The following is a 13,266-nucleotide window of genomic DNA, read 5'->3' on the forward strand; positions in this document are numbered from 1 at the left end:
TAGACTCTAGGTGTTGGGAATAGAGAAGTCTTGGTCTTTGCTACAAAGTAGGGGAGATCATCAATTAACAAATACACAGTATTTTCAGCAATCAGTCAATAGAAGAGACCAGGGAAGATGGAGAGAGGAAAGATGTTGGCAAGCATGGGTTCTTTTCCTTCTTTCTTTCTTCCTTCTTTCCTTCCTTCCTTCCTTCCTTCCTTTCTTTCTTTCCTTCTTTCCTTCTTTGCGCCTTTCTTTCCTCCTTCCTTTCTTTCCTTCCTTCCTTCCTTCCTTTCCTTCCTTCCTTTCATTCCTTCTTTCTTTCTTTCTTTCTTTCTTTCTTTCTTTCTTTCTTTCTTTCTTTCTTTCTTTCTTTCTTTCTTTCTCTTTCTCTCCTTTCTCTCTTTCTCTCTTTTTCTTTCCACTTTCCCAAACTTAATTAAAAGAAACAAAGCAGTGGTGGTGAATCTCTACATAATATAGTCAATTTTCCAGGATCCTCCCTCAGAAATGTGATCTGATTTCCAAATGTATGCCGGAAGTGTACATGGTTCCCAATTGTACTAAGATGGTTAAGAAGCTGAAATCTTGAAGTGTTCATCTTCCTAGTCTGTGGTCTGTCTTTGGATCAGCAATAATTGCCTGAACAGCTACTGTGGCTTCATTAATTTTTGTCTGTAGCTGTCTGAGCTCTTCTATATGCAGCAGTCTCAGAATCTGAGCAGCTTCATTAAGAACTGCATCTCTTTTGTTTGATTTGCTTTAGCAACTGCATCCTGTGTTAGGTGCTCCTGAACCAAAATGCGAATTGCCTTAAGCATTACCAGGCAATCATCATGATGCTGAATCTGAAGATGGTTAGCCAAAGCCATCACACCAGCCTTAAAATCAGGATTATTTACGTCCAAATTGGCTAATGGCTCTGCATTTTCAGTTGCATTGTCAATATTTTTTGCATTATCAGCTACTAAGCCCTTGTACTCTTCAGCATTGTCTCCAGATTCAAGCCCAACAGCGAACCCAAGAAGCCAGTCAATTGCTTCTTGTCAATCCTGAATCTTGAAAGGACAGTTAACATCTCTGAGATACTTTTCAAAGAACTTGGGCCAGTCACTGCTGTGGGTGTTTCTTAAATTTCCTCTATCTTCAATCTTGTAGTGTCTTATTTTCTGGTCTTCAAGCCAGACAATAAAGTTTCTAAATTCAGCTATATCTTTGCAGTTGAAGCTGGCAGGGTTGTGGTAATCAAGAGCTGTCAGCTTATGTCAAACACGGTCCCCGCTTCTCGCTGGGGGTCCCCAGGCCTCTGCTGGGAGAGGAGAAGCGAGGTGGAGCCAGCACCTTCCTTCCTTCCTTCCTTCCTTCCTTCCTTCCTTCCTTCCTTCCTTCCTTCCTTCCTTCCTTCCTTCCTTCCTCTCTTGCTCTTTCTTTTTCTTTCTTTCTTTCTTTTTTTTTTTTTGTCAGTCATAGGGCTTGAACTCTGGGCCTGGGCGATGTCCCTCAGCTCTTCAGCTCAAGGTGAGTGCTCTACCACTTGAGCCACACCACCACTTTCCAGTTTTCAAGTGGTTTATTGGCTTGTCTCCCGGACTTTCCTGCCTGGGTTGGCTCTGAACCGTGATCCTCAGATCTCAGCCTCCTGAGTAGCTAGGATGACAGGCGTGAGCCACCAGCGCCCAGCTAAGCCCTGGGTTCTTGAATGCTATAATGGCCACTCCTACAGAGGTGCTCTGAGTGGCCTGCCTTTCCAGCTCCATGGGCTCCTGCACCCCCTTCTCATCCCAGGGGGAAGGATGCCAGGTCCCCTGGCCCATCTGTCGGTTTCCTTTGGTTGGGAGGAGTTTCCATTCACTTCTTATAAGACCAATATTCCAAATGAAACCTGGCATAAAGAGGACTTTTGTCAATTTACCTTCAGGATTATCTTAACTGGGGAGGTACTCCTTTAAGAAGAAATGCCTCATACACGGTCCAGTTAGGATCCAGGTTATTTTGAGACTTCCTGAGCATCATTTTTTTGGGGGGAAAATTTATTCCAATAAATCATTTATTGCTCTGTAAGAGGTGCTGGCCGTGATGATGACTAAGATTCTCTGCCTGACCTTGGCCAGCCCATACTTCAGGGTGGGGGTGGGGGTACAAGGTTAAAACAGACAAATCACATCCCCACTGCCTCTCTGTACAACCTAGATGAGTAACCAAGGTACTCAGAAACTCCAAAGGAAGAGCAGTGACCTCTGGGCATTGCAACCGTTTCTGAAGCCTCCATCACTTATTCATGAATCATTCATTCATAAATACATTTCCCGAACCATTTATATCAATGGTCCCATTCTGTCTGCAGATATTGCTTCTTTGACCTCTTGTTGTTGGCTTCTTGGTCATTGCTTTTCTTGTGGTATATTTTTCGTGTCATACAATTTACAACTTTAAAGTGCATGATTCAATGTTTTTTTATTTTGATTTTGATTAATTAATTAACTTTTTTTTTTTTTTTGTCGTGGGGCTTGAACTTGGCCTGAGCGCTGTCCCTCAGCTCTTTTTTTTTTTTTTTTTTTTTTTTTTTTTTTTTGCCAGTTGTGGGGCCTGAACTCTGCGCCTGGGCTCTGTCCCTCAGCTCTTCAGCTCAAGGCTAGCCCTCTACCACTTGAGCCACAGCACCATTTCCGGCTTTTTCTTTGTATGTGGTGCTGAGGAATCCACCCCAGGGCCTCATGCATGCAAGGCAAGCACTCTACCACGGAGCCACCTTCCCAGTCCCTCCCTTAGCTCTTTTTTTGCTCAGGCTCATGTTGTATCACTTTCAGCCACAGCTCTACTTCCCGTTTTTTATTGGAGATAAAGAGTTTCACAGGGACTTTTCTGCCTGGGCTGGCTTCAAACCTTGATCTTCAGATCTCAGCCTCCTGAGTAGCTAGGATTGCAGGTGTGAGCCACTGGTGCCCAGCGCAATGTTCTTAGTATAGTCACAGTCATGCAATCATGATTATAGAATTTTTTTTTTTGGGTCCGGTCGTGGGGCCTGTGGGCCTGGGCGCTGTCCCTCAGCTCTTCAGCTCAAGGCTAGCGCTCTACCACTTGAGCCACAACGCCACTTCCGGCTTTTTTCTTTTTGCTTATGTGGTGCTGAGGAATCGAACCCAGGGCCTCAGGCATGCAAGGCAAGCGCTCTACCACTGAGCCACCTTCCCAGCCCCCCCAGTCTTGTTTTCTATCCTTACAGATTTTTCACTTCTGATGTTTCATATCGGTGAAATCATACAATACCTGGCCTTTGTTGATTGCCTCAGTTTCTCTCAAACTAGTACTTTCGAAGTTTATGCTGTAGGGCAAGGATATTCATTGCATGATTAGACCACTTCATATTTATCCATTCATCCGTTGATGGACATTGGAGTTGTGTCTTTTGGGCTATTATGAATTATGCTGCTGTGAGCATACGTTTTTTAGTTTTGCTGGGTCTGTATTTAGGAGTGGAATTGCTGGTTCCAATGGTAGTTCTGTCTAACTTTCTTTTTCCTCTTTTGTTTTTTTGCTTTGGCTCCTCTTCAAATCGGTTCTCACATTTAGGCTCAAGCATAAAAGTTCAGGCCTGAACTACGCTACTCCTATTTATGCTTCCCATGTGGATGAGAAGACAGGTACATGCCACTATGCTCAACCTTGTGTTAGTTGAGATGGGTCTTGTAAACTTTTTTGGGGGGGAGGTCAGGTTGTGGGGCCTGAACTCTGGGCCTGGGCGCTGTCCCTCAGCTCTTCAGCTCAAGGCTAGCACTCTACCACTTGAGCTACAGCGCCACTTCTGGCTTTTTTCTTTTTTTCTGCTTATGTGGTGCTGAGGAATTGAACCCAGGGCCTCATGCATGCAAGGCAAGCGCTCTACCACTGAGCTGCTTTCCCAGCCCCTTGTAAACTTTTTTTTTGTTTTTTTTGCTCAGACTGGCCTTGAATCACAATCCTCCTGTTTTCCTGAGTAGCTAGAATTACAAGGATGAGCCATTGTATTGAGTTGTTTAACTATTGAAAAATTGCTAAACGGTTTTCCCTAATGGTTGCCTGATAGTGAATTTATGTATGTTTTTTTTCCCCCTGCTGAAATGTGATGAAGAGGATATTTGAAGGTGAATAGGGCAGAGAAAAGGGTAATTCTGAATGGAAACAACTTGGTGAGAAGAGGGGGAGGGGGAGGGAAAGGCTGGTGAGGTCAGCAGAGGCTGGATCCTGGAGACATTGCCCATGGTGCTTAAAAAGCAGAATCTTTTCCTGAGGACTGGCAATTTCTTCAAAGCATCTTTCTAGGACCATCTATAAGGAGGATCTGAATGCGTATTAGTGTGTGGTTTTCTAGAATTAATGAGGAAATCGGAATGGAGTAAGGTAGGACAGTGATATTGTGCCAGATGCACATTCCAAAAGTGTGTTGGCTGAACTGGGAGAGACAGATTCAGAAAGTGGACCCATTGGTTTTCCCCTCTCCCCTCTTGCCTAATTTGTTTAAGGCTGACACTTTACCACCTGAGCTATGCCTATACTTCTCGCCTGTTTGCTTGTTAACTGGAGATAGGAGTCTTTTGGATTTGTCTACCTAGACTGGCTTTGAATCAGGATTCTCAGATCTCAACCTACCTAAGTAGGTGGGATTGTGGGTATGAGTGACTGGTACCCGGCCTTGTGTTTATTTTAGTTTAAACTAAGACTAATTGCGCAGGCAGGGGCTTATGCCTTAGCTTTCTCTTGAATGATATTCTCCCATTTTCTTAGCACAGTGGCAGGTGCATCACATGGAGATAAAGAGGGATTTAACCCTTCTTCATAAACTGTGGTTTCTAGATGTAAAATAATAAGCTTGTTTATTCAATGTTATAACTCTATCATACTACTACTACTACATACCTTTTTTTTTTTTACACAGGCCTTGAACTCCAGGCTTGGGCACTGTCTCTGAGCTCTCTTGCTCAAGATTAGAGCTCTGCCACTTTGAACCATAGCACCACTTCCAGTTTTCTTGTGGTTAATGGGAGATAAGTTTGACAAGAAATGTACTTATTACCTTGCTTATGTAACTGAAACCCCTCTGTACATCATCTTGACAATTTAAAAAAAGTCGTTTTTTTTTAAAGAGTCTCACAGACTTTTCTATCTGGGCTGGCTTTGAACTATGATCCTCTCAGCCTCCTCAGTAGCTAGGATTACAGGCATGAGCCACCAATGCCTAGCCCAACCATATAGTTTTAAAGATGCAAGTGTAAAGTAAAAAATAAAAGGAAGCCCCCCTTTCCAGTCCCACTGGGAAAATGGTGCAACCATTGTCCAGAATGTCCAGAGATATCCAGAAGCGATCAATCCCTTCCTCTGAAAGCCACAACCATTTCTTTCCTGCAGTGCATTGCTTAAGATACACTCATGACCAGGCTGGGAAAATGGCTTCGTGGTAGACTGCTTGCCTCCCATGCATGAAGCCCTGGGTTCGATTCCTTAGTACCCCATAAGCAGAAAAAGCTGGAAGTGGTGCTGTGGCTCAAGTGGTAGAGCACTAGCCTTGAGCATAGCCCAGGCCCTGAGTTCAAGCCCCAGGACTGGCAAAAAGAACAAAGAACAAAGAAATCCATGTTGGTTGGCTGTTTGGGGGGCGTTCAAGGGGAGAGGGCAGGCTTGGGGGGATGGGACAAACCATCTACCTGCCAGGTTGCTTGAAGGGAGAGGTTGTCTGAGCACTACTGAGGCTCTGTCACTCTGCTCACCAACCCCAGACGCTTCTAAATAAAAGTCTCCTTGTCACAGTGTCAGGGATTACGGGAGGTCTTCTCTCTACTGTACCAACTCCTGCTGTCCCTGAGTGGCTTGAATTCCTGTCTGCCATCCTGACTGTGGGCCTCAGTCTCACCACTGTGTTACTTACCTGGAGAGATCCAAGGAAGTGGGGAGAAGGTAGGAGTTGGCTGGACAATCCCTTTTCGTTTTTTTTTTTTTTTTTTCCTGGTCACACAGCCAAAGGACTGTAAAATAAATCCTGATTTATTCCCAAAAAAATAAATGAAACGGAGCCTTCAATAGGCCTTAATTTCCCCATCTACTAACTGGAGTTAGCAACAATGACTCACCTCATAAAAGAAAGATAAAGTCGCCTCTTTCTGTAGTTAGCCTATCTTAATGGGTAGGACCTTCTTAAGAACAGAGACCGTGTCTCCTGCAGATCTGCTTTTAATAAATGAACGAGAGGCATTATCCTCTCCAGTTTATACCTACCTCACAGATTAACCTTCTCCTCCCTCTGACCTAGCTAGCTCCCCGGTCTCTCTCTGTTCACACACTAACAAAGTTCCTAAACAAAGAAGGAAAGAGATTCTTTTTTGATTACTTTATTGTTTGTTTGTGGGACCATGGGGCTTGACTCTAGGTCTGGGCACTGTCCCTCAGCATTTCAGCTCAAGGCTAGCGCTCTACCACTTGAGCCACAGTGCCCACTTCTGGCTTTTTTTGTGTATGTGGTGCTGAGGAATCGAACCCAGGGCCTCATGCATGTGAGGCAAGCACTCTACCACTGCGCCACCTTCCCAGCCTAGTTTGATTGTTTTCTGAGAGGTGATATACAGTGGGGATGCCTTTACATATGTCAGGCAATAAGTACATTTCTTACCTTTTGCTTAGTGTCCTCTGTTCCCTCACTCCGTCCATTACCTCCCTCCCATCTCTGCCCACAAATTGCATGGTTCACTTTCATCAATGTCTAGCGTTGCCATTGAGCTCTGCTGCTGCACATTTGCACACATTTTCCACTGATTCTGTGCCCTCCCCTGCCTCCCTCAGATGTGCACGTGTATACGCTACATACAGGGTAAGGAATAAGAAGTCATCTGAAAACAAAAAAGCAGATTAAGAAAAGGTCCTTTGAGCCGGGCGCTGGTGGCTCACGCCTGTAATCCTAGCTACTCAGGAGGCTGAGATCTGAGGATCACGGTTCAAAGCCAGCCCGGGCAGGAGAGACCGTGAGACTCCTATCTCCAATAAACCACCAGAAAACCGGAAGTGGCACTGTAGCTCAAGTGGTAGAGCGCTCGCCTTGAGCTGAAGAGCTGAGGGACAGCTCCCAGGCCCAGAGTTCAAGCCCCACGACCGACAAAAAAAAAAAAAAAAAAAAAAAAAAGTCCTTTGTTTCCTTATTTTTGGAGTTTGTTTCAGTATGTATACTATTTTATATTCATACGAAGAGGTGCTTGGGTATTACAACTTGGTGCTTTTCTCCTAAGACTGTCTTCCTTGGGTCTCACTGTATATGGGTGTCTAGAATCCTGTATACTTTGTCATATCCAGTTACATTTTAAATCTAATTTCCACCTCTCAGGGAGAACATGCGCTGTTTGTCTTTCTGATCTTGGCTTATCTCGCTCAACATGATTTGTTCTAGTTCCATCATTTCCCTGCAAATGACGTTATTTTATCCTTTCTAATGGCTGTGTAAAATTCCATTGTATATAGGTAGCACATGTTTTGGATCCATTCATCTATTGTGGGGCATCTGAGTTGTGTTAATACCTTGGCTATTGTGAATAGTACAGCAATGAACATGGGTATACAGGTGTCCTTGTCATATCCTGGTTCATGATGCTCAGGATAGATGCCTAGGAGTGGTATGGCTGGTATATTAGGTTTGGGAGGGGGAAAGAGATTCTTTTTCTGCCCTACACCTTCCTTGCTTCCTCCCAGAAATGATTTCTAAGTTAAAAAGGATTCTGTGACTCAGTGAGAAGACCAACTCTGTTCCACAAATCAGTCATGGCAAAAGCTAGGGGCAGAGGGCTGACACTTGTAATCCAAGCTACAGAGGAGGCTGAGAGCTGAAGATCAAGGTTTAAAGCCAGACTCGGCAGGAAAGTCTGTGAGATTCTTATCGGTAATTAACCACCAAAAGAAGTAGTGCTAGGACTCAAGTGAAAGAATGCCAGGCTTGAGCAAAAAAAAAGCTCAGGGACAGTGTTCTGGGCCGAGTTCAAGCTTCAGGACCTGTGCGTGCACACACACACACACACACACACACACACACACACAAATAGAGAGAGAGAGAAAGAGAGAGAGAGAGAGAGAGAGAGAGAGAGAGAGAGAGAGAGCGAGAGCGCACCCTATGGTACTTACCACATGCTTACTTTGCTTAATTCATTCCTTCAGCCAGTGTTTATAGAGGACTCCCAAGTACTAGGGTGCTATCCTAGGTGCTAGGCACAGTCCCAGGTACTAGGAACCTGGTAATAGTCATTGCTCTGCTAATTGTTGAGTGGACTTGAGGAGAAGGAAGGAGGTCGATATGGCAATAGAGTACACAGAGAGAGAACAACATGGAAGAAGTAAGTGTTGACCGTAGAGCATAAGGTACAGATGTTTATAGTAAGGTTTTTGACTGGATGATAGGTTTTTGGGGCTCTAAGCTGTGGAGGTATAGGATCCATTATACACTTTATTTACTTTTTGTCGGTCATGGAGCTTGAACTCTGGGCTTGGGCGCTCTCCCTGCACTCTTCAGCTCAAGGTGAGCACTCTACCGCTTGATCCACAGCACCACTTCTGGTTTTCTAGTGGTTCATTGGAGATAAGAATCTCACGGACTTTCCTGCCCGGGCTGGCTTTGAGCTGTGATCCTCAGATCTCAGCCTCCTGAGTAGCTAGGATTACAGGCGTGAGCCACCTGCACCTGGCTTCATTATAAACTAGAAATGATCACTGTAGTGGAGTGGAGTACTTGGTCACCTTTTCAAAGCAGGTAAGTGAGTATCACCTAGTCTGACCTCAGTGACTTCCTACTGTGCCCTCCTGTGCCCCATCAGGGTGTCCCAAACTCTGTGTGTATGTGGGGAGGTATGAATCTCAGTTCTTTCTAGGAGATGGGGACCCAGAGTCAGGAACAGAAGAGCCTGGTGAAGGGCAGGAAAAGTCAGAGCAGCTAATGATGCCGACACAGACAAATCCATTAGCCCCTGTGTGGCACTCCGGTCCTCAGAATCTTCTTCCACCACAATTCTGAATTTTTGTTTCTCTAATGCACCCCTAGATCTAGCTTTCTTTCCTGATGCACACGTTTGCTTCTTAGGATACAGCTCTCTACCCATCTTACTTCCCTGAATGACTCAAATCTTGGGAAGTTAAGTGTGATGAGGGCAGAACAAAATATCCAAAATGTTTCTTGTGTTCTTATGAAAGACCCCCAAAGAGAAATGGGATTCACCAGGGTTTGAATGAAAAGAAAAAAAATCTCCCCAGCAATAGGATTGAGATAATACGTGTGCCCTGGGCTGGTTTTTAAAGTATTAAATCTACAAAATCCATGCTGAAATTCTGTTAAGTACTCTCTGGGGGACACCCCTAGCCACCCCCCCTCCCAAGTCTTGCCATTTCTTCCATTATACTTTTGCTGTTTTCAAGCAGAAGGAGGCTGGACAGCTTCCAAAAAGCTAAATAGGAAGCGTATCGCTTCCAAGGGGCGGACAGAGAGATCACTTTCCATCAGACCACTTGGCACGCATCGCATTTCCAAGGCAATCCACAAACACTCTCCCTAGTCCATGGAGGCTCTACTAAGAGGATTTCTTCCCCCAGCCTCACCTGGCCGAAGCTATACTGAACACTCCAGCTGCCTCTCTAGACTTCATCTCATCATCTAGAATCCAGAATCACCAGCCTGTCATTTCCTGGCTGCCCTTACCAGTGTCTTACAGTCAACTGCTCCCAAACTGATTTGTAGCTTGCTCTCTCCCTCATGCTCTTGTTTCTATGAATGGCATTACTCTTCCTTCCCTCTGCTGTCCTGGCTGGAAATGTCTGAATCATTCCTGACTCATCCTGCTCTCTTATTCTCTGTAGCAAATGAGCTGCCCAAACCCACAACCTCTGTTTCCCTGATGTCACTTGAATCTATCCCTTCCCCCCTCTTGCCACCATCTCCTCTCAATGTGAGCTGTAATCATTTTCTTTTGGGAGGGAGGGAAGGGAGGAGCATCCTGACTCCCTCTCCCCCCCCCTCACTGTTTTTTCTTTGTTTTTACTGTTGGTTGTGGGGCTTGAACTCTGGGCCTGGGGGCTGTCCATCAGCTTTTCAGCTCAAGGTGAGCGCTCTACCACTTGAGCTACAGCGCCACTTTTGGTTTTCTGGTGGTTGATTGGAGATAAGAGTCTCACGGACTTTCCTGCCTGGGCTGGCTTTGAACTGTGATCCTCAGATCTCAGCCTCCTGAGTAGCTAGGATTACAGGCGTGAGCCTCCAGCACCTGGCTCCTCCTCACTGTTAACCCAGCATTACAGTGAAGGATCCTAAAACTCACATCCGTTCAGGCCGCGCACTATGGCTTCTCATGGCTGTCACTTTTAAATGTCCTCTTCTTTCCCAGAGGTCCCCAGTTCCTTTTCCAGTGTTCTATGTTTAAGCTAAACATCGCCAATGGTAACTAGCAGTTTTCCTTTCTTAAACGGCCATAACATTTCAATGCTCTTGCAAAAGATAGGATCTTTTGTTATATATAAAAAAATTACTACGGCTGGGCTGGGAAGGTGGCTCAGTGGTAGAGTGCTTGCCTTGCACGCACGAGGCCCTGGGTTCAATTCCTCAGCACCACATAAGCAGAAAAAGCCGGAAGTGGCGCTGTGGCTCAAGTGGTAGAGCGCTAGCCTTGAGCTGAAGAGCTGAGGGACAGCGCCCAGGCCCAAAGTTCAGGCCTCACGACCGGATCAAAAAAAAAAAAAAAAAAAGATATGATCTTTCTGAATATTACTAAATTCTGTGTTCTGTTTATTTAGAAGACTGACCATTCTTCTATTATTGGTCTCATCTGACTCCAGAATTCACTCTCCAAACCATGAAACCATGATAGTCTTTGTTACTTGTATTCCTGATATTTTAGTTTAGATTTAGCTGATGTTTTGTTTTTGTTTTTTGTTTTTGGTTGGTTGTGGGGCCTGAAATCTGGGCCTCAGCTCTTCAGCTCAAGGTTAGTACTCTACCCCTTGAGCCACAGCACCACCTCCAGATTTTTCTGCTTCTGTGGTGCTGAGGAATCGAACCCAGGGCCTCATGCATGTGAGGCAAGCACTCTACCACTGAGCCACCTTCCCAGCCTCATTGCTGATGTTTTATAACTGAACTGAGGCCTGAGGCCTGTGTCCATCAGTGGTTGGAAATATCTGTGTAAGTTAGGAGTGTGGAAATGTAACTTGATACACCAGGAGATAATTTCAAGTTGCTTCCGAATAGGTCAGTCGGTAGCGAAGAGAAAACTTTATGGCTTTTTGCTTGTTTGTTTTGTGTTTTGGTGCCAGTACTAAGGATAGATCTGTCCCTTAGATTTCTCATTAAAGGCTAGTACTCTACCACTTAATCTGCAGCCCCACTTCTTGCTAGAAATGAGAGCTTCATGAACTGCTCTGCTCGGGGTTGGCTTTGAACCATGATCCTCATATCTCAGTCTCTTAAGTATGAGTCATGGATGCCTGGATTATGGCATTACTTGTTCTTCTCTTTTATTCTAGTACATGGGCTGCATTGAAGTACTTCAATCAATGAGGTCACTGGATTTTGGAATGAGAACCCAAGTTACAAGGTAAGACACCCCAAACTACAATGACATTAAGGACTGTAAAATCATAATAGTTTTGTTTGATTGATTTGCTTTCCTGCTTCTATTGTTATTATTATTATTATTATGAAGGTAAAGTACAGAGGGATTACAGTTACATAAATCAGGTAATGAGTACATTTCTTGGACAATGCCCCTCCCTCACTTCATTATGGATTTTTGTTGTTGTTGTTTTTTTTTTGGTCTGGTCGTGGGGCCTGAACTCTGGGCCTGGGTGTTGTCCCTCAGCTCTTCAGCTCAAGGCTAGCACTCTACCACTTGAGCCACAGCACCACTTCCAGCTTTTTTCTTTTTGCTTAGGTGGTGCTGAGGAATCAAACCCAGGGCCTTAGGCATGCAAGGCAAGCTCTACCACTGAGCCACCTTCCCAGCCCCTTCATTATGGATTTTTATCCACATGGTTGGAAGGTAGAATAAACCTCCACTGACTTTGAGTGAGTGATTTTATCTCATCTGTGTGAAAGTTTTCCAACTGTGTCAAAGCGTCTGTGTTCCAGATGCGGACAAAGAAGACGTTTCTACAGAATAACTGGTTTCCCCGGTGCCAAAGTATTTATGCCTGCAAAGAGGACATTAGAGAGCCCCAGACCTGTCACTGATAGTTGCAAAGAAGCCCTAACATGCTGGGTGGCTCACACCTGTAATGCTAGCTACTCAAGAGGCTGAGATCTCAGCATCATAGTTTTAAACCAGGCCAGGCAGGCAAACTTTTAAGACTCCTGTAACCAACAAAAGGCCAGAAGTACGGGTGTGACTTAAGTAGTAGAGTGGCAGCCTTGAGCAAACTAACAAAGGGAACAAAGGGACAGCATCCAGGCCCTGAGCTTAAACCCCCAATGCTAGTACACACGTATGAAAATGACCAGTTGAACCACCAGTTTATGTTTTTTGTGCCCATCCTGGGGCTTGATCTCAGGGTCTGGGCACTGTTCCTGAGCTTTATTGCCTGAAGGTTAGTATTTTACCACTTGAGCCACAGCTCCACTTCTGGATTTTTTTGCTGATTAACTGGAGATGAGAATCTCACTGACTTTTCTGGCAGGGCTGGCTTTGAACCATGAGCCTCCAATCTCAGTCTTCTTAACCCTTTATTTCGCAACAGAAAACCTCTAGAAAGCTTCTGGAGGTTTTTATTTTTAAGAAAGGTAGAATGTCAGAGAAGCTAGAGTTGTAATTCTTCTGTATCTTTTATTGATGGGGGAGTGGGGCTTGACCTCATAGCTCTGTCATTGAACCATAGCTTCACTTCTGGCTTTTTGGCAGTGAATTGGAGATAAGAATCTTATGCCCTTTCCTGCTCAGGCTGGCTTTGAACCTTGATCCTCAGAGCTTAGCCTTCTGAGGAGCTAGGATTACAGACTAATGCCTGAATAATTCTTCTACATCCTAAGTAGAGAAAGAAACTAATGATACAGTAACAACATAGGACCAAAAATTCAGTAAAAACCAATCTCACCTTGAAAAGACATTTGATTAAAGGAGACCTTAGCTTGAGGCCAAAGGAAATGCCAGCAAGCAGTGTAGGTCTATTACCTGCAGGGCAGATTTGTTCTCTCTCTCTCTTTCTTCCTTTCTCCTTCCTTCCTTCCTTCTCTCCTTCCTTCCTTCCTTCCTTCCTTCCTTTCTTTCTTTCTTTCTTCCTTCCTTCCTTCCTTCCTTCCTTCCTTCC

The 13,266-nt window shown here is 44.7% G+C and overlaps 1 protein-coding gene and 1 pseudogene across 1 annotated transcript in view; one reads left to right on the forward strand and one right to left on the reverse strand.

Annotated features, from left to right (window-relative positions):
- Positions 1-579: 579 nt before the first annotated feature.
- Positions 580-1,796, reverse strand: LOC138830163 (RNA transcription, translation and transport factor protein pseudogene; annotated as a pseudogene).
- Positions 1,797-5,873: 4,077 nt separating this feature from the next.
- The window catches only part of Shc4 (SHC adaptor protein 4), a 43,823-nt gene continuing 36,430 nt past the window's right edge, over positions 5,874-13,266 (forward strand). The window contains 2 exon segments of the mRNA XM_070026599.1: positions 5,874-5,910; positions 11,491-11,561. Coding sequence (XP_069882700.1) covers positions 11,494-11,561 — 68 coding nt within the window. The 5' untranslated portion in view covers positions 5,874-5,910; positions 11,491-11,493.

Source organism: Dipodomys merriami, unplaced genomic scaffold, assembly GCF_024711535.1.
Source record: "Dipodomys merriami isolate MVZ:Mamm:240054 unplaced genomic scaffold, mDipMer1.0.p SCAF_185, whole genome shotgun sequence".
NCBI classification, from domain to species: Eukaryota; Metazoa; Chordata; class Mammalia; order Rodentia; family Heteromyidae; genus Dipodomys; species Dipodomys merriami.